Source organism: Emys orbicularis, chromosome 4, assembly GCF_028017835.1.
Source record: "Emys orbicularis isolate rEmyOrb1 chromosome 4, rEmyOrb1.hap1, whole genome shotgun sequence".
Taxonomy (NCBI): Eukaryota; Metazoa; Chordata; order Testudines; family Emydidae; genus Emys; species Emys orbicularis.
The window spans coordinates 50,031,739-50,056,623 of NC_088686.1; the positions used below are offsets into that span (position 1 = coordinate 50,031,739).

A 24,885-nucleotide genomic window follows, 5' to 3' on the forward strand; every position below is an offset into this window, starting at 1 on the left:
GTCATAACACAGTCACCGAAGCTAGTAAATTTGACTGTTTAGACAGGCCCTTTGGGTGTATCTACAGGGAGGAATTTGTGAAATTCTCCCTCTGTTGCTAGCACCTTTGCACCAGTGCTAACAGCACTGTAGACTGGCTACTGGAATTTTTCCTACTGTGTTTTTCCACCGTAGCTCAGTCTTCCACCATTGTGTAGATGAGGTCTAGGGATCCATTTGAACATGGATTGTGTTTATTGTTTCATGGGTCTGTCTTATGACTGGAAATGCATCAACTGTATTAGAACACTGTTAACAGGTAGGACTAAAGATTGTTATAACCCTGTTATGGAACTGCATGTAGCAGTTTCTAAACCAGTTCTCAATTTAAAATTATTTAGTGGCATGAAGAAGTTTTTCTGTAAGAGAAATAAGAAAACCAGTGAGCTCCTCAGGACTTTGGACTAACAGGTATATATCCTCACTGGAATAATTTCAGAGTCAGGGCATGCCAAACTCATTGCATGGTTAATGTTCAGCCCATCAGTAACAGGAAACCTACTTTGCTGTGAAGAAATGTTTAGGCCCGGGAGCACAAAGTTCAAGAAGCAACTGTTACATACTGGATGCTCAAAACCACTAGTCAAAGAAAGACTTAAAATAGTGTCTCTCTAACCAAATCTAGCAGAGCCCTATACTTACATATAAAAAGATGCCAATATAACATGAGGGGGTTTGACAGAAACCCACAACGAAAATTATGAACTGAGGATCTCACTTCATCCTCCATTCATCTGGTTTTGCCTAGGTTTTGCAGCAGACATGATACACAGATCAGACCTTCCCTAAAAGCACCAAAGGTTTAATTCCAAATTAATATACTTTTGTCATACTGTGTCACAACCATTTTCTTATTTTGATACAGATGTTCTTGTGTAGTTAATTCTCTTTGTATTTTTCATAGACAGAATTTCCTGAAGTCTTTACTCTATCTTTACTCAGTCATTACTCAGGAGGTCACTAAGTGTTTTGAATGAGTAAGGACTGATTAAAAACAGAGGGATGGATTACCATCTCCCGTGGTAAAACACATAGGTGTGAGTTAAGGGAACTCTCTGTGTACTTTCCCTCCCACAGTTGCTCCCACACTGGTCCCTGGAGTGGGGAGGAAGGATTTCCATCCTGCAGAATGAGCTGAGGCTCCAAATCTGTACTTTCCCCAGATATATGTATGGGTCTTGAAGTAGCCACAGGAGAGACCAGGGAAATCCATGAAAGTGTTCTGTGTTCATGGTGGCTTCCAGGGCCGGATTTAGGGGCAGGTGACTCAGGCGACACCTCGGGGCTGGGTTTGAGGGCACCATGCTCGGGATGCTGCGAAGTACTCAAAAGTTTAACAAATGGAGAGGGGGACACCATTTGGTCTAGGGATGACCCTGTTGGTTTCCTTCTCTCGCCACTTAATGGCAGGATAGCTCCAATGAAATCATGCTATTATGGACAGCTTCTGGTTACAGCTCTTCTGGTGAACGGTGGGGAAAGAAATAAAGCATTGGGCTGTATTACCATTCCTGGAATCTTTGCAGGCCAACCAGTGATAACGTGCATCCCACCAGCCCTATCTCTGTCACTACTCAAAGAAAGACTCTTTATTCGGCCTGCTCAGTCCTACCCCTTCTGCCCATGTGGATACTGACCATATGAACAGTCCTCTGTGGGGTCTGGGGTGACAGTATCATGGCAGTGTCTGAACGCTCCTGTATGGGAGAACTGAAATCCACTTTATGTGTTCCCTATGTTCACAGATCTTGGGGACACAATTGGACTGTGAGTGAGGATTTCTAGACTTGGTCCAATGTTAATATAAAAAAGCTCTTCCTTTATTATAAACCCACCTTCCTGCTGCCTCCAAACTAAATAAAGGCTAACAGTTTCAGTACTGTGCTCCGATTTGCTTCTGGTGTTATGTCAAGTGTTGGCACACCTCAGTGGATCCAGAGTGCTTGCAAATGCATCTTCAGTGAATATATATGGCTCATCGGCATAATGCAGCATAACTTCCCTAATTGTAATGTCATTATGATGTACCATTTCAATGCTGTTTTAATACCACATCAATTCGTACTTATGATGTTATGTAATTAATATGTAATATCTTCCCTGGTATACAGTACACACTGAAAATGTTTTGAAATGTAATGTCCATACTTAGTAGCCACTTTTCTAATACAAATCAGAGATGTCATTAACAAAAATTCTTAAACACCCCAATGCCATCATTGCATCAGTAAAGTGCTTATTGTGGGTTAATAATAGGTATGTTAAAAAGGTGATTTAAGAATTGTTAAAAGGTCCAAATTTGGTTTTTTCACCTTTTTATGTAAATCATAGTTTAATTGTTTTCAATCATTTTTGATATGAAAAGAAAAAAAATTCTCCGGGGTTGAGACTTTATTTTTATGGTCAAATTACAAGCATCTTAAAAAAGGTCACGTTTATATTGGAAATGCTGATGTAGCCTAAAGTATGGTTGCGTGTATGATACAGCAGGAACTATTTTAAAAAATATTTTTAGCATCAGGAGAATCTAAATTTGTTTAAATCTGGACTTTTTTTTTTTTTTTTTTTTTTTTACAATTGCAAGTAATGATAACAACATGCAGAAATGTTAAGGCTAAGTGTACAGTGTCAAAATAGATTGAATCTCTCTAAAAACTGGAAATTCAGGCTATTTAAACATAATCCAGATGTTTGGCTTTTATTCACATTTCAAGGAGGAAGAAACTTATATGAAACAAAATTCATACATGCACATTTCATTAGTGCCATTTCTATCACTGAATTAAAAGTTCTTCCATGTGCTTTCTCAAATCAGATAATGGTTTAAATTAAAGGAGTTGCCTATAAATTGTTCACCTCGCAAATGTCATTGAATTGTTTTCATATGGGAAAAAACATTTAACTCTTGTGTTAAAAATTCTGATAATCATTTTCTTCTTAATGCTATCAAGTGTAATAGATGGTGGAACATCTCATTCTAAACAACCAGGATAAGTAGGCACTCAGGACCAATGACTCTCTTAATGCAGTAGCAGATATATATTTTCAGACCGACACATCCTGATGGAATTATGAACACTTTGGTATAAATGCATTCCCTCCCCATTGATAATTAAGAGGGTCACATAACTCCAGATTTTTGAAGAGTTGTTGTAGCTATGTTGGTCCCAAGATATGAGAGAGCCAAGGTGGATGAGGTAATATCTTTTACGGGACCTGAAGAACAGCTTTGTGGAACTTGAAATCGTGTCTCTTTCAAAAAGAGACATTGGTCCAATAAAAGATATTACCTCATCCACCTTGTCTCACTCATTTTTTTAAATCTATTTAGGTGTTGCTGCCCTCAGCACTGCAATGTCTAACTCAGGGTTTCTCACACTTTATTGCACCGCGACCCCCTTCTGACAACAAAAGTCACTACAAGACCCTGGGAAGGGGGACCAAAGCCTGAGCCACATCACCCCAGGTGGGGGGGCCAAAGCCAACGCCCAAGCCCCCCACACCCTTGGGGGGGGGTGCCAAAGCTTGAGGGCATCAGCCCTGGGTGGTGGGGCTCGGACTTTGGCTTCAGTCCCAGCCCCAGCAACTCTAACGCCAGCCTAGCAACCTGGTTAAAACAGGTCACCACCCATTTTGGGATCCCGATCCACAGTTTGAGAACTGCTGGTCTAAAATCTTTAGGAATCTAAATCTCATTTTCAAAAGTAATTTAGGACCTTAGGAGCTAAATTCCCATTGAAAGCCAAAGGGATTTAGGCATATAAGTGGCTAAATCACTTTGAAAATTAGATGTAGGCTCCTAAAACAGTTAGGCATTGCAATACTGAATGCAGCAACACTTAAAACCTTTAAAAATCTGGAACATAAGCAGTTTTTTTACTCAAGGTGAGCTCATGCTGGGGGAAATGTGACTTCTATGATGTGTTCTGTTTTTAGAAGACTAACCAGTAGTATCTTATTTGCAATACTGAATATTAGTTAAGGAGTGATAGTAGTATGGCCATTGTCTCTATAAAATACACTATCCACAATAAATTGCACAATTCTTGTAACCTTCAGTGTCTTAGAAACTGAGATTCAGAATCCACTTCTTACTAGCATCTCTCATGGACTAGATGACCTCTCGAGGTCCCTTCCCAGTCCTATGATTATATGATTGATTCTGTAATAAAGCGGTAACAGCTCCTCAAGGTAGGCAAGTTAGGCAAAGCTTAAGAAACAAACAAAATTAGGTAGAAATGCCCTTCATGTAGAATGGGCAAAACAAAGGAGAAAAAAAAGAGAAAAAGTTCTGATTTTGGTACCTACCCTCACTGTTAAAAATGTATGCCTTATTCCAGTTTGAATTTGTCTAGCTTTAGTTTCCAGCTGTTTTATGTTGTTATACTTTTGCCTATGGCTTAAACCATTGTGGTTGGAAACCCTACAGAACATGGCGTTATTGCAAGAATCTGACATGAAACGAAACATTTGGTGGACTCAGATGAGTTTTGTTTTGAGTGTCTGGCCTTGTCAACTCATGTGAACCAAAATGGTCACACAAAAGCCTATGATCCTCAAGTGTCCACATTTTGCACAACTCTACAGCTTGATTCTCTAACGCACCTAAATAGAGCTTAGGGGCAGTGATGAGCGGAGCTAATGGGGTACCAGTCACAGTTCCCTGATTCTCAGCCACCGACTGTGGCATAAACTGAAGATGCACGAGGGCAGCTTTAACTTACACCAGTGGAGAATAAGGCATAGCAGAGCTTTGTTCCACCATCCCATTTCCTTGCCTTCCCCTGCCATATCCCTCCACCCTACTTCTGGCATTTTCCCTACCTTCCGTTATGCTGGGAGGAGGTAGTGGAGCTTGGTGGCAGTGGTAAAGATTCCCCCTATATGAAGGCAATTCTCCAGTGCAGATCTCTGGCCACTTTAGGTTCACTTTGTGAACTTTCAACGTTTGTCACAAAGTGAGGTTGGCAGACAAGTGACTCTGGCCCCTAATGTTTCCAGTCCCTCTGCTGCATGTCAGCTGTGTCCATGCTGGCCACACAGGGTTGTAGCTACACCTTCCTATTGGCGTGATAATTCCATACTCTGACTGGTTTGCATTTTAATTTTTGAAATCTACATAAAGAAATGGAAAAAGGTACATATTAAAATTTGGAGGAGGTATTTTTATCTTTAAAAAGGTCAGAAATGCATGAAGGTGCCAAAATTCTTTTTAAAACAACCTTTTGATAGGAAAAGTCAGGACAGAAAGGCTTGCAGTCAAATATTCTGAAGTAAGTTCAGGGAAGTTTGAATCTCCTTTAACCATACAGATCTCTAGGGAAGAAGGCTCAGAAGGGAATATGGAATTACAGTGATTACTTGTAATTGAATTTCCTAGGAAAGACTTAGAATATAAATATGAACTTGTCCTTTACTGGCATCCCTGGAAGACCATTTTGGTGCTGCTTTTATGGACAGCTAAAGCCTATAGACATACATGTCATTAGAGCTAGTGTGACAGCTCAAATACGAACCTGTAAGATATAGGTACTGTACAACAAGCTGTAGATTGGAAGCAAGTTGTCGGATGTCAACAATCAATCAACTTTCAATGGATATTTCTACCCAGTGATGTTTCTCTGTTACTCTATGCTGGGTATTTAGTTATTCTATATGGAGAAGGTAAAAGAAAGCTTTAAGGGACAATGGGGGGAGCAGGAGGGAGAAAGTGGACCCCATCGTTCCTCTAATTTATTACTCACATCTTTCAAAATGGACATTTTGTTAAAAACATCAGGAAAAATAAGCAACTCCTATTATTAAGATGATACATCCTTCCTGAATAGTTATTGCACTGTGCTGATGTCTGAGTAAAGCTGCTTTTTTTAACCATCATTAAGTTTCCTTTCTAGGTCAACAACCATTTTACACTTATTAATTATACTAAAGGAAAACAACAGAATTCTTAGTATTTTTGAATTTGAGTGTTGGTCAAAGCTACAATCTATATTTTAAACATTTCAGATTCTTCCACTAATTGTTATAGTACATTGCTATATAACTTAAGTTTAAATAAATTTAAGCAATGAATACATATTTCAGAATGGCTCAGAGTGCCTTTATACATTGATAGTCTACGCTAGCACTACATTAACCCTATTAAATGTAATTCTTCCAGCTCATTGATGATTGACATTAGATACTGACATTTGAAGAATTGCCTTTATATTGATTTTATTCTTTGCCCCTTTAATAATGTGTTGAAGAAACAGCAGTGGTAGAAGTTAACTGTCCTTTGGTAAATCCATTAAGCACTTAAGAAAAAGGTTTGAATATTTAAGTCATGCAAAAAAACTTTAAGGATATTACATATGTTTTTAATTTTGCAACCATTCACAGTAAACGCTGAAAAGTCCCATTAGTGTGAATACATTTACATTTGATCAGTAGAACATAAAATGCAGAGTTAACAAATTCCACACTGTCACATCCACAAAACAATGCCATATAACAAAAGAAGTTTTAATAAATATTGTTATGTGCATTTCTCAAGACCTGAGCCAGGATGTACAATGCACAATACAGTGTGGTGGGCCACCTGGTGGCCAAATGAACTAATTATACATTTAAAAGAGAGAAAAGCAGACATTTGTGGAAAACAGATTTAAGTAAAGGAACAAAAAACGAAAGATAATAAAGTAGAACCGTGTCGTTCGCCTACCTCTGAGTGTCAAGTATTGGCTGCTGCTTGAGGCACAATACCAAACTTAGCAGAGCAATATTTTGGGATGTGGTAAAACAAATGTAGCCCAGATTCTTGGCTGTACTGAGGCCACCTTGCCTCAGTCCACCAACACAAAGCTATTGTAAATCAACTAGAGGATTCCTCAGGCTTCGGGGAATCTTCCAGTGTTGTAAGGCCACCAGAGCAGCTCTTACACTACCTGCCAGAGGGAAGTGGACAGAGTAAAGAAGGGATGGCTGGGACCATCCTTTACAATGATGATCTATGATAATGGTAAAGACCCTGGGGTAACTGGCAGCTGGCTTACAACAGAACAACCTGGAGACTTCTGTGTATTACCCTGAGGACTATTCCAGTCGCTGGCTGAATCCAAGACAGTGGCAGCACGAAGAGCCTTCAAACCACCTTCCTGTCCCCTCAGCTCATCATTTGTGTTTCTAGGAGCTTTTCCCTTGGGAAAACATACTGTGTTCTATATCCTGAAGACACTCTTACACTGAGGAGCTATTGAAGTATTCTTTCATGACTTCTGTAATATTTGTTTATTTTACTGTCTGCTCTTGTGTTTATTTTAATTCTTTCCATCCTATTCTATTTTCTATTTTTTTTATGAATTCACAATTTAAAAAAATTCTGTCCCTCCCCTCCACCACCAGTTTTCTCCCTAGTTTTGACCTCATTCAGTATCCCTCCATTCAGTATCAGTTCCTTTCCTATCAAAACTTTTAATTCCCCATCTAAATGACTTATGGCCTCAGCTGCTTGTACGGGGCAAGTCGTCTTCTGGAAAAGCCCACTGTTTGCTGCTTCTCAGCTCAATTCAATCACATGCTGGAATCCCTGCGAGCAGGATCAAATTTAAATAAAAATAATTAAACAAAATATTTGGGGTGGTTTTGGATAGGATGTGGTGAACTTCGGAGAGAATTTTTTATTGCATGTTTTGTCCCAAATACAGAATCAACACAGCAAGAAAGAAAGATGGTCTACTGGAAGAGGGAAGAGAACTTTTAAATAATATAGAGTATCATTCCTCACAGGTTTGACATTGAACCCTATTATATTTTCTGCACTAGGAAACTGCCTATTCTTAAAGATGGCTCTAGATATTGGACAGAGTTCTGCCCTCACAGACTCATTCTTAAAAAATTTGATGAGTCCCCACATATTAATAGCACTGCTGAGCCCTACATACAAACTGAATTAGGAATAAGTAGGAAGTTAGTGTTGGGCACATTTTAAATACCTAAGAGAGAATACAATTATTTAAAAACAACTACATAGTTTTTTTAGTCTATTTTGTGTTCATTTTTAAGACACATGTCTAGTCTAACAGCACTGATGCCAATAATTGAATTTTGTAATTCCTGGCACCATTAAGAGTTATCTAATGTATTAAAAAGTTTCAATTAAGCAGCTGCAAAATTTGAATTTGTGATGGAAAATGTTTATGTTTGACACACACATTAATCAAAATGCTGCCCTTACTGTTACAGAGAAGCAGAGTAGGGAGCTGGCCATCTCATGCAGGAATGCTTATGGTGGCTGGAGAGGTGGGAGATGTGCTGAGACATATTTTGCATCTCTTTTAAAAAGAGTAAGTACCCACACCAGCTATCAAATGCTCCAGGTGCAGAGTATTTGATGGTGACTGACCACACCTACTAATGAGATTGCACTCCTGAGGGCCATGGGAACCCAGTGGTTAGGGAATCCTGGCCTGGGTGCCCAGCACTCTTGAGTAATAAGTGGAAAACCCTGTTCTGCATGTGTAAACTGTGAAGAAAGATGTTCTTTGTGTCCTCTTCCCCACTGGTGAACCCATGCTTTACTCAGAAGGATTTGGCCCAGAAAACATAAATCTCCCAGAATAAACCAAACCCCCCTACTTCAGTGGAAATGTACTATTATTACAGAGCGGCCCACCAGTGGAATGGCTCTCCACTGTCCCCCTCTTGAAGACTCTAAAAGTTGAATAACTAAATCATGCCCTGCTTTGTGAAAATCTCCCTAAAATCCTTGAAGGTGCATATTTTAAATCTAACGATAAACACTAAGCCCCGGCCTGGTATAAGTGGGAGTAACTCCATTGACTTCATGAGGGCCATGGTAACCCAGCTGGTCTGAATTTGGTGTAAAGTGCCTGAAAATTAGGAAACTACAGATATTTCTTTTGAGTGCACAACATATTAGACATTGGAGGCCTTCACAGAATGGACTGAGGATTTGTTAGAATAAACTTTTGCATGGCTGCGCAAACATAATTATAGTATATCAATCTTTAGAGTATAATGTAGCTCCAGTACATGCTTAGGAGCATACAGGCAATTTAAATAACAGTACATGCTGCTGTGTTCATCTGTGACTGGCGATGTTATGAGGATCTCTCCAGTATCTGAGAAACCTCCAAACATGGAAACTTGTAGGGATGAGAAAACTTCAAAAAATTTGGAGGTTTGCTTTGGTCAAAATCAGTACCCAATGGTTAAGGTACCTTATCTAGCCAAACATCTTTTGTCTGTAAAACTGGTTCAGAAATCTCCTTAGAATAGGCTTGATACTGAGATTTTTGGTTCTTCTTGGACCAGAAATATTGTAAACACAACTTTTTTGATGGTACTTCAGCATTTCAGCTTCCAACTATGACTGAAATAATGACATCCGGAGGCATGACAAATGGGAGGGAAAGAAGTTAGTCACAACACTGCCAAACCATTTGGTTAGAATTTTGTCAAAATTGTCTGGTTCTATAGAAATCCATTTGACTCTTCATAATAACCTAGGATGCTGGTGCAAGAAGATTTATTTTAATGCTTGTGTCTGTATCTCCTTATCAGAATAAACACCCCTGTTTTGGGATGCATCATGTTTCATGCTGGATAATAACATGAGAGGACAGCATGTTTCTAAAACTAAATGGGCTCTTTGTTAAGAGAACTATTTACAGAGATGCTGCAACTGCAGCTGGTATTCCAGTTATGTGCACACAGACTGGATTCCTGCGGCATCCTCCAAACTCCTGCAGTTTATGCGCTTCCCTCCAAGTTCCATGCAGGTTGTTACATTTTTCCTTTAAATAATCTTTGTTGTTGTGTCTCTTCTGTTAGCATGACTTGCTGTGGCACTTGCTCCTTGAGACCTGGAGTATGAATCGTTTTAATGCATGTAGTATCCCATCCTGTTCAGTTCTTTGTTGGATTGTTTGGGCCTCCCAGCAGAGATGCAAAGACATTGTAGTATGTTCACAGTCTTTATTTCCTGTTCCACAGAACCATCTGTGTTGTACTCTGGAAGGGAAGCCCTGGTCAGTGTATCTGCCATCATAGTTACTCCCCTGGCAGTACCTTATCCTCACTTCATAGTGCTTCAATCTCAATAATATGTGTTGCAGTCGCTTGGATGCACTCAGCACTGACTTCTTCATGATGTTTTCTAATGGCTTGTGATCAGTCTGCACATCTACCTTGTGCCCAAAGGTGAAATGATGGAATCATTCTAATCCAAAGGGCACACCCAGTAGCTTCATTTCTATCTGAGCGTATCCCCTTCCTGCATTTGTGAGGACTATAAGCAAATGCTATTGGTTTCTGGCCCTGCATCAGGCCTGTGCCTAGGCCTCCTTCTGAGGCACTATTCTGTGGGTCTTGCTGCTCTAGAGGGTTGTAATACTTTAGGACCAGTGCCTTGCTTATTATCATCTTTACTCTTTCAAATGCCTATCCTGGGCTCTCTTACAATTCCAACACTGCCTCATTGCGTGTCAGCTATCTCAAGGGTTCACAGGCTTCTGACAGGTGTGCACAGAATCTGGAACGATGGTTGGTCATTCCTATACATTTCTAGACTCCCTTCACATTCTTTGGTGTAAGCATTTCCTTAATGGCTCTCAGTTTCTCAGAGTCTGGTCAGAGTTCCTCAGAAGTCAACAGACATTCACTATAGGGGACCTTAGTTCTCCTGAGCTTCCGCTTGTCTACATTCTGCTGAATATTCTGCTGTTGGCATCTGACTAGGAGTAGTTTGTTATCATGGCCCTGGATTGCATCTTCCTTGACTGCTTCTTCTCCTCCAATAAGAATGTCATCATGTACAATCTTGATGTGTGGGAGTCCCTCTAGTGCTGGGTTCAGTTTACACCGGACCACCTCTGAGGCCAGGTTGATGCACATAAGCATTCACTCCCAGCAGTACCTGCCAAAAGGTATGGCAAAGGTTGTTAGGTGACTGGATGGCTCATCTAGCTCAATATGCCAGAACCCATTCTTGACCTCACAAACCATGAACACTTTTGCCCTAGATAAATCAACTAGTATGTTCTCAATTGTTGGTAATGGGTAGTCTTTTCAATGCTCTGTTAAGTAGTTTTGGGTCAATGCAGATCCTTAATTTGCCCAAAATTTTCTCACCGCTACTAGGCTGCTGATCTACTCCGTGCTAGTTTCAATAAGAGTAAAGCCCTGTTAGAATGCTGGACAGGGCCCAGGGGGCCTGTTCTCTTCCTCTCTCACACTGGGGATGTCCTATGATCATTGCCCTGCTGCCCACAAAGTGGGTAGTACTCTTGTGTGTCAACTACTATAAATGCCAAGTAATAGCGGGTCATTTTGTGGGTTTCTTATTGGCAGCCTGCATTTGGCCATTGGCCTCAGAATGGTATTATTATACATCACTAGTACTTGGTCACATGTCTCCAGTCTAATATTGCTGCTTATCAGTGTTACTGGGATTACATTGCAGCTGGCTCCACAATTCAGCTGGAATTGAATTGGTTGTTGATCAAATAGCCTAGTTGCAAATATGGGAGTAGAATGGCTGGCATCCTTCTTCTACAGTACATGTATATTGAGAGTGTTTGCATCTGCTAAAGTCACAGTGCAGACATCCTCAATCACTGCATATGTTACTGCTTTTTTCTTCCTGGGGTAGCTGCGGCATTGTAACATAAAACGTCTCTTATTTCTCACACTGTTGCAGCTGGGCAATTTGTTTTCTACCTTTCATGTTGGTTTCCAAAGATGTAACAGGACTATGATGCCTTCATTCTTGGTTGTTCTACCTTTGTCCTGCTACTTGGGTTTCTTTAGCTTGAGCCTATGCACTTGCTCTGCATTAGTGGCTGTCTTTGTTTTGATCCTTTCTCTAGACAGTTCAGATGCCCTTGTTATTTGGAGGCATTTCTCTGTGGTCAGATCTGATTCTCTCAACAATCTTTCCTGTAAACTGGAATCACATGTCCCACAAATGATCCTGTCTCTAATTAGTGAATCTTTTATGTCTCCAGAGATATATGCAGATACCAAAGCTGCCAACTGTGTAACATAAGTATCTATTCCTTCTTCTGCTTCTTGGTGGCCTGTCTCTCTACAATCTCACACTGTTTGGAGTAATGGTACTCAGACACCTTTATCAGCTGTGCTATATTTTGCATGTTAGTCCTGGCAACAGTGTCTCACTTACTTCTCATATTTCCCCCCACTATGAGATAGTAAAAAAGCTTTACCTTAAATTTTTCATCTGTATCCACCATGATCAGCTCAGTATACAGGCTAATTTCTTGTGCAAGATTTTTTTCTGGAAATCCAGCTTTCCTAGTGGCCAGAGGCTCTCCATTCTGCCTGTTTGCTCTGTTTCTAGGGGCTGCTTTGTTTTCCTGTTAATCACACTCTCTTCCTCATTCAGACTGACTGCTGCCACCATATTCTCACATACCACATGCTGGGTAACAACATGAGAGGACCCCATATTTGTAAACTAAACTGGCTCTTTATTAAGAGAACTATTTACAATGATGATGCAGCTAGCATTCAAGCCATGAACACAGAGACTGCCTTCCTGGTGCCTCTTCCAAACTCTTCCCTTATGCAACCTGTGCTCTTCCCTCCAAGTTCCATGCGGGTTGCTACACATTATGCATAAGGATTCTATTATGGAACCAGGAATATTGATTTGTAGGCGAGCTAACTTCATCCATGGATGGATGGGAGAATTAAGGTTAAGTAGGCCCAATATATACCTAAGCTTCACATCTCCTAGACAGATCCCTTCAAACACTTGAATGGTTCTTGCACTTCCCTAGTGAGGCAACCTAGCCAGCTCAAGCAGAAAGCTATACCTTGCACCATAATCTACTATTCTGTCTCTGATTCACTAAAGTGAAATCGAGCCCTGTGGGTCCCAAAACGTAAACTTCAATCCTCAGTCTGTGATCATGGGTTTGTTACAATATATTATTATATTTTCACTTTATAATGATAATTTTCTGAATGTTGAGGAACAGATGTTTGGCCATATTTACAAAAATCTTCCCTTCATGTACATTCAAACTGAATCAGATATGCATATTAATTCAAATTTAATCATATATACATATTAATACATATCACATGTTTAGTGGTCATATGAATTTTAATCTCTATGTACAAAGAAAACTGGTCATGTAAGAGCTAGAGGTGCTGATACAGTGCAATCATCATAGCATCTAAGTGCTGATTGTTGAAGAAGAGATGGGGTGGACAGAAGGGAAAAAATTAGGAAGGAAAGAAGAGCTAGGGAAGGAAAATCAGACTGGAAAAAAAGGGATTGCTTCTTTGTTACACTTTCAAAAAACATTACAAATAATAATAGTCTCTTCACCCTCTTCCATCTCTGTTCTCAATATTCTCTCAACAAGCATGCACTTTCATCTTTTAATTTAAAAATGGAGATTCCTAAAGTGGAAGCTGTCTTTGCTGAAGGGATGAGAATAGTACAAATTTCCCAAATAAAGCTTTTCTTTTCTTTTCTTTTTTTACTAGGCTCTTGAGTTAAGCATTAAGAAACAAACAGACTGCAAAGCAAAGAGTTTTAACATCTTCCAAGCTCAGTAACTCATGTTTCAGTCTCCCATCTCTTGTGGTCTCCTAATAACTAGAGTTCTTCAGTCCTCCAGAGGATTTTCGGAAAGTACAGGGGAATCAATGCTTAATATTTGAAAAAGTACTTTTAATTTTTTGAAGGGGAAAGAAAACCCTTTTTGTCTTTCCTTATACAACATAAAGAAGAAAAAAAGGGCAAAACCGCTTTACCTATGCAATTTACTTTTAGAACAAAACTAAACTGGCTATTTCACTCGATCTGAGGCAGTTGATAATTCACTCCTTGGAGAAAAAAATGAACTCTGACTTTTAATTTCTTAAGTTTGGAAAAAAAAATTGAACACAAAGATGATCTTATGGAGGTAGAACACTGTATTGGCCAGATGGCCCTACCCACTCCAGAATCATGGCTGGAAATTAGTCACATCACACACGACAAGGATCTAGAAGCCCTGAGAAATAGTCGAGCCACTACCTGCAAAACAGATCCATGCCACTCCTGGAGGGGAAAGGCCTGTAAACAACAACAGAGTCTACTGCTCACAGGAATTATCAATGCCTCCTTCAGAGAAATGAGCTTCCAGCTTTCCTGAAAAATGGAAATATCTGCCTGATCATCAGGAAGCAAATACTTGATGCAGAAAATCTCTCCAACTATTGCTCCATCTTCAGCCTCCGATTTCTAAGCAAAATCATTGAGAAAGTAATTACTATCAAGCTTTAACAATATGAGATTGAGGTCAGTATTCTGGATGCTTCACAGATGGGCTTTAAAGTGGGACACAGCATAAATATAGCCCTAGTGTCACTAAAAGATGACCTTCTCATGGCAGTGGAGAGCCTGTATATGTCAATACTCACACAACTCAATCTGTCCTGCTTTCCACATAGTTGGTCACGATGTGCTGCAGGTCTGCCTTCATGAGCTAGCTGGAACACTGTAATGGCACTTATCATTCCTGTGCATCTGTTCCTCTTCCCCAAAAGCCCTCATTGCCATTCAGTCTAGGATCTATCCTTACCTCACCTCCTTTTTAATATTTACATGAGATCAACTGGTGAGGTGGTGAGGCATCATGGACTTTGCTGCATATAAGAGTTGATGAGACCCAGCTGTGTATCACATTTTCAATAGGTGCTACCAACACCATCACAAGGATGTTGCAATGCCCACAAGACATCATTACCTAGATAAACAAAAGTTGGATCAAACATGACCCACGCAAAGCTGAAGTAATGCTGGTAAGAAGGAGAAAAGCTTCAAAGAATTACTGGAACACTATTCTCCTTCCATCAAATATACCTATTCCCCATTTATCAAAGTTGAGTGAAGCTTTTGGAAAATGCTTTTTTTGTCACTAAGCCTGGATGATCAGGCAGCATCAGTGGTAAAATAGATATATAACCCCAAGCAGAGATTCCCATAACCAGAGAAAGGAGAAGAGCAGAAGACTCCAGGAAATCCACTAAAGACCTTGCTGCAAATGTTTAATTTAACTGGTAAGTGCTTAGAAGTTATGCTGATGTGTGCTATACATAAATGAGACAGAGAGAAGTGAAAGTACTGTACTTTGCAGTGTCTTAGATCATAGGCATGAAGAAGCATGTGGTTTTCCCTTGGAACAGTATCCCAGAATAATTTGTTTAGACCATCGTAAGAAAAGAGAGCCAAATGGTCAAACACATAACCGATGATCACTAGATTAAATTTTGATATTGACAGTGAATAGGTCATATCCAAACTTACATCTGATATTGCAAGCAATGAAATAGGAGTTTTTCACATATTAGCTGGCTGCAACTCTTAAAACACACACGATAGAATGTGTTCAGAATATCGGGAATTCTGCAGCTAGCTGTGGATTTGTTAAGGATAAAATATCAGCACAAAACCTTAAAATCCCCAACTGTGTCAGCCTCTCACTCATCACAGAAGTTGACATTGAGGTGCCCCAGATTTCCAGGGGCCCGGCTACAGTTATTATTACAATTACTAGTAAATGAAATGAAATGTTCAGAAGGAGAAGTTAGCACACAGCACTGTAGTGATTTTTTTATGGCATAAAATAACTGCTGTTTGTGTAACATCAGACACAAATGCCTGGTCTGTCTAAGGAACTCAAATTCCTGGTCTGTCTAAGGAACTTTTCAGGAGATTATAACTTGGCCATACACATTTGCTCTAAATTGAAACTTGGCATGCAATAAGGATTTTTGGACATATTTGTATGGGCATGTATTAAGTGTACTAGCATCATGAGTGTTTAAGGTCCAAAGAATTTGTCTTAATCTAGCACAACTTCATGAAGAGGTATTTTGTTTGTTTGCTTAAAAAAACTATTAAAATCCTTTTTAAAATATAAAGCACTGCACAAAACCTGTTTGAGGAATATGATGGCTACGGCATAAAATAACAACAGGAGATTATTCTAGGAGTAAATTGGGAGCTCAGAAAGAGTAAGTTCACACATTATATTATGAATATGGAATAAGATACAGGAGGAATGCAATTAAAGTAGTACGTCAAATGAGTTTGGGATATCTAGATTTATTTCTGGAAAATGAGGGAATTAGGCAGCATCAGGTGAAAAAGCAGGAAAGGTGGGATTAAGATTCATCAAAGAAGGTAAGGAATATTGGGACATATGGCCTTTTTGTGCTTAAAATATGTTTAAATGTTTTCTATCCAAACACCCTCTCCAACAAACAAGCAAACAAGCAAGCCAACCAACCAACCAAAGTTCAACGTTCAAAGTTAAAACTACCTCTCTATTCTTAACTCACCCTACTTTGCTCTATTATATAAAGAGATCTCAAAAGAAGTGTTTGATTTTAAATTGATTTAAATTGTTTGGCCCCAGAATACAGGACATTTGGAGGTGGCCTACACCAACTTTGTTGCCCCTCACCTCAGGTTTTGTACCAAGAGAACTTTGGCTAGACCTGAAAATCAGGGTCTTCTTATTAACATTATTTTCTTTAAGCATAAAATGTGCCTACAAGATCAATAAATATGGCCTTCCTTTATTTTGGAATTCATTTTCAAAAGCATGCTGGGTTGAATGTGGGGAGAAACTCTTTTACTCTCATGAGATGTACCAGGGATTCTTTTGGAATAACTGGGGGCTGGCCCCAAAAGAATTCCTACACTGCTTTACTGCTTCTAGAAACATGTTTATGCATTCAAAATGGAAGCAGACAGGAATATAGTATTCTTCCTTTTTTAACCATACTTTATCCTTACTTTGATTACCGTGTCTACAGAATCACAATGTTTTCCTGTTGTAATTACTGGAACATTAAGGCCAAACATTTATCTACTTTAAATAAGACTTCTTGCCAGTAATAATTCTCCCTGCTATTTTTTAAATAAAAATATAAAATTTGCCATAGATGCTGAGCACTTTAATCATAGATAAGGCTGCGAGTCTGTCATGGAGGTCACGGAAGCCACGGATTCCGTGACTTTCTGGGACCCCGTGACTTCTGCAGCAGCCAGTGCGGCTGGGTTGGAGGCCGCTTGAGCTGCTCGAGCGGCCTCCGGGCCAGCCGCATCGGCTGCTGCTAGGGCAGTCTCGGGCCACCATGCGCCCTCCCCCCCCAGAGCAGCAGCAGCGGTCTTGGGCCACAACCCTCCTTCCTCCCCGGAGCACCCGTGGCGGTCCCAGGTCATGTGCCACTGCCGCCCCCCCCCCCCAGCACCAATGGCACCCCCGGGCTGCGTATCACCGCCCCCCCTTCCTCTAGTCCCAGCAGCCCCAGAGCACCTGCAGTGCCCCCAGGATCCCCCTCCAGAGCCCCTGTGCTGCCCCCGGAGTCCCCCCTCCAGAACACCCAAAATTTATATAGTATATAGGGGTATATAGTACAAGTCATAGACAGGTCATGGGCTGTGAATTTTGTTTACTGCCCGTGACCTGTCCATTACTTTTACTAAAAATACCCATGACTAAATTTTAGCCTTAATCATAGAATAATTAAAATATAGGCCTCGTCTTCATTGAAAAAATGAACTATTTTTACACTAGGTGTCAAAGATGGCTTTCCCCAGTCATCTTTCCTGTGGTGTTGAAAATGAAAATGTTGGTGTGGAGAGTGTCAACCAAGTTCAACACAGTGCTATAAGTGGCTAGGATGCTTTGCTACAACAGGTATTGAACTCAGTTGACCCTCCTATCACAGTGGGACAACTGTTTTCAAGACAACTTCGGTTGGGTAGCCATTTTTGACACCTATTGTGAAACACAGTTCAGTTTCCTTGTGTAGAAAGAGTCACTATATTCTTAGTCTCTAAACAGCTTCATTCACCAAAGTTCAGTCATGCTCTCTGGCATAATGACATATTAAGAGCATGTTACAAAATCAGAGTCAGCTGATCCGGTTATTTTTATTAAGTCATGTAACTTTTCATATACCTATGGACATAATGTAAGAGCACTGAACAGTGATGCAATTAACTAGTGCAAATGAACAATATCCTTATTGGTATTATTTAACAGTATAGTCTTTCTGTAATTTTTGTACAGACATGAGAAAGGAATATATATATCTCGACAGATAAAATCAAAGCTTTCACCTTGCAACACTCAATTTGTATCAGCATTAAAGTCATATTTCAAAAAGCTAAAGGCTGCACTTTTTGCAATTTAGCCTAAAAGTTTATTAGCAAACTATAATGACTATCCTGATTGCAATTAAAAAAGGCTCCCAAATGGGTCAACATACTTAAGTGCTATCTGCAATCATTTAGATTTTAACATGATGGTTATTACTTATTACCAAGCTGCACAATGAGATATATTGATTACTTTTAACCTTTAGATCCAAGGATTCAGAAAAGGTCAAGGTAGTACTCTACCTTTCCTGTCTAGTAAGCTTATGGCCTTTAGAAGAATTCTAATGATTCCTATTGGCAAGGCAGATTTGAAATTAGTTTATTCTCTTGGCTGACATAGAAATGATGACGTATTTAAAAATACTGCATGCATAGCACATTTATAGTTTCTGTCCAGAAAGGGCCTAATCTTGCCACATGCTGAGAGCTTCCTGAGAATTGGTGAGTACCCTCAACTCCTACTGACTGTTAGCGGTCTCATATAAGAAGATAGATTACTAGACTGACAGGAAGACTGCAGAATTTGGGCTCTAGGATCATTCTCCACAGGATATAGTCCAAACAGAATACTTTTCAGGCAGATTACAATGTAATAAGTTTTTTTACAGCAGTAATTTGGTTGAAATAAAGACAACTACAGTGTGGCTTCAGTAGGTATACAGTCCTTGTTTTAAATGGAATAAAGTAATCCAGTTGAACTACTCTGTTTTACAAGTTAAAAAGATACAGAGAACATTAATTGATCGTTGCAGGCTTCTGGTATTTCAGCTTTCTTTCTCTTTAGTAACATTTGCTTCTCACATTTATATCCTCAAAGTGAACAGAACTCAGGCCAGAGATTCAGGAGAATTACGGGCAAGAGAAACATATAACTGTTATGTGTTAGATTAATTCACAGAACACTTGGCATTATTATTGCCAAGTAGTCAAATTGTTCCAAGTTGTTCCGGAAGGTTGTTATTAATAGTATGTTTTCTGAGGAAAGTTCTGTCTACTTTTGGAACTGCATTTCTGTTGCCAAGGAAACTCCTTTAAGCACAGCATTCTAGGAGCACACTGCTGCTTTTGTTTGCCAGTATCCTATTCATATCATCTAAGTAAGCACTTTACATACTTCAGCCTCTGGTTTCAAATGTTTTAGGTTTTTGTTTATTCATGTTACTATTTGAAATATAGTTCGTTCTTTTTAAATCCAGGACTAGTCTACGTTTATTTGTAACAGTTGCATTAAGGAGGGAGGGTTGATTTTTTTTGCAAGTTTACGATAAATTAGGTTTAATTTGAATAATAGCTCCATAGGTTATAGCATTAGTCCTTAAGTGTTAATTATCTTTTCACTCTGAAATTAATGTAGTCATTTCCTACTGACTCCTCTCCACCGTTATTGAAGTGCCGAGGAAAACATGTCATTGAGTTCTGAGCCAGAACTGTTGTTGTGATTAATCGTGGTCACATGGCCAATCTCTGCCAAAAGGAGATCACTGAAAAAAGGTGACAAAGACAGTGATTTCCTGTCAGCAAAGAGTACGACAGGGCTGTCTAGAAGTGATGCAAATGAGGGAAACTTTCACCACCGTTTGTTTGAACCACTTAGGGCCACAGCACACAGAGCTAGAGTGAATGGCACAATGGAGCAGCAGCACACCCAGAGGAGAAAATGAACTGCACCTTCAGAAGAACCATAGCTTCCATTAGGGAAACAAAAAACTGCTGGAAAGGTTTTTTTCAATTTTTCTTTAGAGGTCCATAACACTTGATGTACATTTTAATGTTATTTAATAGAGTGAACTTCTTCCCTTTGATAGGATACTTCAGTATTTAACCTGTTCAAAAGCCACATTGACAGATTTTCTTCTAAATCTTTCCAACTGTTGTACCAATTTTTTTCTATTCATTATAGAGTTCATCTTTGCTGAAGACTTAATAATTCAAGAGATTGCTTATGCAGTATGTATTTCAAGCATCTTAAATAGTTTTGTAATCATACATCCAAATATCAAAGGACATCCTGATGTTTTTATTTTGAGTTTTAAAAAAATGTTTATTTAATTTTATTCTCTACATGCTAACAATTTTAACAATCATATCTTACTTATTTAAATGGGGTTTTAATCTAACAGACAATTAAGTTTTACAATTAATCTTCTGGGGAAAATGTAGGAATTATCATTAACTTTCTATGTCTCGTACACTCATTTCTAATCTCCAGAGCTCCAATAAACACTGATTTGCTTCATTTTTGAACATTCAAGGTAGAGATATAAAATCTATACCCGAGTTCCCACTGAACGATTCATTAGCAGAGTCTAAACTCTGTGGGCCTGATTCTGCAAACCCTCTGCATGCAAATCCACCTGAAGTCAATGTGAACGCTATATACAAAGAAGGCTTATGGGATCAGGTCCACATGCTATTGATAAAAATGAGGGTTTTCTTATACGTTCAACTGAGCTACAATGATCTTCAGAAATCAATCATATATCAGAAAAATTTAGATGTTCCTTATAAGTTAATTTCAATTATAGCTAACAGGCTGTAAACCACTCATTCTGTGTTTGCATCTGTAACATATATTAGTCAAATCAGGTAGTTACTTTTTAAAACTTGAAAATGAAAATTGAGTGAATTGTCCCTTTTATCCCTGGGAGAGGGCTGCAGGAGGAAGAAGAATTCTCTTTAGAAGTTGTGCTCAAACATAGGAAAATAAAATGAAAGAGAACCAACAATACTGCTAGTGTATATCATACATGCTTAGAGTTTAAAAAAAATACCAGCTGCACTATACACTCCTGTTTATATTTATAGAAAGAATAAAATAAATTTAAAAGAAGGGAAAACAGAGTTTCTAATAAGAACTGAGAACCCCCTAGTACATTTCAATGCAAAATTAAGCAGAAGGAGTTGGCTTAAATTTATATGAAATCTGAAAATATAGTACTGGGGAAATAGTCTAACCTGTGAAAATGCATTTTATTTTCCCACATGCAATTTTAGCATTTATATATTATATTATGCTGCTTTAATGCATGCTTTTCCCTCCTGATTTACCTGTTTTATCATACCTCCTTTCCATTCATAGACTCCTTAGGGGCAATGATTACTGTTGGTAATAGTGATACTATAGTAGGTTCACTGGCAGAGAAGGCTTGCTGAGCTGGCTCAGAGGTACAATTACTTGTCAGCTCAATAGCTGGGAGGAGGGGATCTGAGGGTTTAGGAGAATCCACCGAAAAGCAGAAAGTGCAATTAACAAGTTCATATTTGAAGCTGCAGTTGATAAAGAATACCTAAAATAAGGCCTATGTTTTCATAACACCCTCCATCATTCAACAGTTTTGATTACTCAGCTGCCTGCATTTCTTTTCAGATTTTCTTCCCCCCACAGAGTAGAATTACTTCCATGTTTAGTATAAAGTGTTGATACCACATGGTTGTGATTGCTAGGCAGACCACCAACGACTCTGAGTCAGATCTTTCACATAGGTAGAGTGTCACTATTAAGAGTATTTGTTATTGACTGTAGGATGGTTAGCTAGGCTAGGTTTTAGAAATATAAATGCTGAATGTTGTTAGGGGCATGATGTATCCTGGTTACTAAAATCATAGAAAATAGAGATTAAAAAACCCTGTTTGTTCACCTAATCTGTCCTTTTGCCAAGCAGAGTGTGTGCATCCCCACTGTTTATGGTTTTGCAGTGGAAGAACTGCAATCGTACTAGAATTTTAAGAATAGAAGTATTCTTAAAAGCTTTAAAATTGTGGCTGGGGCTCTGCAAGGAAGAGCTCCACCTGTGGAGACTGCAGAGCGAATGTGCTGAATCCAGTTTGGAATCTGTGCTCATTGACTGTAGGCCTTGCAGATATGTGGGAGCTATAGACCTGACAACTCTCCTCTGTCTGAACTTTTCAATCCCAGGAGCAATGTACCAGAAGAAGCCAGCATAACTCAGGGCTCTATTAAATCCAGGGAATATTATCTCCCTTTCTGTGATAAAATATTTCTGTATGTGCGGTCTAAAGTTGTGTTGGCCATTTTTGTCACCATACTGCACTGCAAACCTTTGAGTAAGTCCCTGTCCTCTTTTATCCCTCCCATTGCCCCACTAACCACTATCTCCCCAATTATATACATTACCATTCATACCGTTCTGACTGCATTTCGAATACATCAAGATAAAAAAACATTTCTAAAGGGTGCATAGAATAGTGGGGCCGAGTGCTTCTTGTGATTCCAGTCCATTTTTGTTGTTTTTTTAAAAATATTAGAATTTTTTGAATTCTTGAATGTAAAACTGAAAACGATGACTACATTAAGACATAGAGCAAAACACTTTGGAAATTGCCCTGTATAAATATACAGTGCCTAAGCATTTCAATCCTGACTTGTAACACACTATTTATTCCAATCCACACATTTTTAACAGTGAGGGTGAATAGCCATTGGAATGAACTAACAAGGGAAATGGTGGATTCTCCATATCTTGATATCTTCAGATCAAGACTGGATGCCGTTCTGGCAAATATGCATCAGCCAAACACAAGTTATTGGGCTCAATAAAGGGGTAACTGGATAGAATTTAAGGGATGTCATATACAGGAAGTCAGAACAGATGGTCCCTTTTTGCCTTAAAATCTGGGAATCTCTGAGTCTATCTAGGGCCGAGACCATCAGCTGTGTGTGAAATTATGTATTTAGTTTTCTTTTAATATTAACAAATGACTGAAAAAGAGAGAAACTGAGGCTATTAAACTTAACTTACTTGTGACTTTTAATAAGTTAGAGCTCAAACAATATTCTCTGCATGTGAAGGTATTTTATAACCTATTTCATAATTATCTGTTTAGGTCCTTTCAAATAAAAGGACCAACATTAGATAGAATAAAATGCATGAAGAGCATCAAGAAATTATAAATTCAAAGCAAGAAAATATAAATTATATTTAATAAATTATCAAATCAGGTAACCATAGAAGAAAGAAAACAACTTCTATTTGACCTTGAATGTACCATTTATTCTATAAGAAATAAAAAAAAAAGCTAGAGGGTAGTTGTTTCTTGTCATTATACTATTGCTGATTCTGTAGTTAGTTATTAATTTTATTTTTTATGATTCACAATCTGCTCTTTGAAATACGCCATATGCTCAAAGCAATTCAAGGATGACAACTGTCAGAATTACTCCAATAAAAATTGCCTAAATGAGGAAGATTTACTGCAGCCTGATATTTCTGTGGAAAAAATCTCCCTCCTTTCCCCAACCCCCATCATGCCCCTTGAATACAGTTTCTCAGACACACAGTCAAGCCTGAAACAGTTTTAAGATGAAATCTATATTTTGGGGGATTATTAAAATTATCCATGAAAAAGAAGAACTGATCAAACAATCTGGACTAAGACAGCAATGGCAAATAAGGGAAACAGTATATATTTATTTGACAAAGAGCCTCCAATCAATATGCGAGTTCAAAATCATTTTGCTTAAATCACAAGCAAGTGTATTGACTTAACATGACAATTTCTGCTTTATGTATAACTAATAAAAATTAAATTGGAAGAGTCCTGTATCCCAGCAGCAGTAAACCAAAATCAAGGCAAATTCCTCTCTTCCCTGAAGGGATCTGAAAGGTGGATAAAAATCCAGCTGAAAGCTCCAATCAAAACACATTTTGTTAAATGCTACCATTTCATTTTTTCTTCATTTTGTTTCAGTCTATTTATTAATGCAGTTTCATTTATTTCTATTCATCTTGAAGACAAATCTTTGTCCTTCTATAGAATTACACCAAATAGAATGTGATAAAGGGAACTTTCTTGCAATTATGATGTCGGTGCAGCCTGTCAGTGCACAGGGGATGGAAATGAGGTTGGGGACAGGGAAGGGAATTCTAATAGACACCATGATACATACAATGAACGTAGCGATATCCTGTGAGAGAAAGACTTGTCAAGCTAATCAGATCTTCTATAGCTAGGTAAAGGCAGTAACGGTAGCTCTAACCTTGTAAAGATGCTGCTGCTGCTCCTCTGACATCATCAGGTCATGGCTGTCCATCACTATAGATTCCATGTCAATCAGCCAATCCCAGAGCTCCTGGTATTCTGAATCAAAGTCCAAAAGGCTGTAGATAAGGAACAAAATGTATTATGCATAAATACAGTCTAGTTGTTAAAATCGTGTATTAGAATAATATATTCTTGAAAACTCATGATGTTCCAAGTTATATTTCTAAAGAGATAGTCTGTATTTATAGAGAGTGGACGCAAATAAAAATTGAAATCCAATTTAAACCAGTGACATGACCTAAATTTGGCAAGTGATGCTAGATTCTGACAACTGTAAGCATACTGTACTTGCTGCAAAAATGTAGAAATAAAAAACCCTTAGATAATGTTGCCTAATGGTTTTTAAAGTGCTAACATTATATTTAACAAGCTTCTCTACAATGATCATGATATACTATTATTCGTACCAAAAATATTACTTTCACAGAAAAATGACTCAATCCATTTAGCCATCCCTCTGCTGTCTATCTGCCTATCTCTGCAAATATATATCCTACATTTATTTTCATGGATGAATAGCTAGCATTTCAACTTAACGCTTTAGGATAGGCTTGAGTGAATATGGTAAGCCAGTGAGAACTAAGGCC

General features: G+C 38.7%; 1 protein-coding gene across 1 annotated transcript in view; it reads right to left on the reverse strand.

The window, feature by feature from the left end:
- Window positions 1–24,885, reverse strand: part of AKAP6 (A-kinase anchoring protein 6) — a 299,187-nt gene that overhangs the window by 60,852 nt on the left and 213,450 nt on the right. The window contains exon 9 of the mRNA XM_065404219.1: window positions 24,234–24,354. Within this exon, the coding sequence (XP_065260291.1) occupies window positions 24,234–24,354 (121 nt within the window). The remainder of the gene's footprint in view (window positions 1–24,233; window positions 24,355–24,885) is intronic.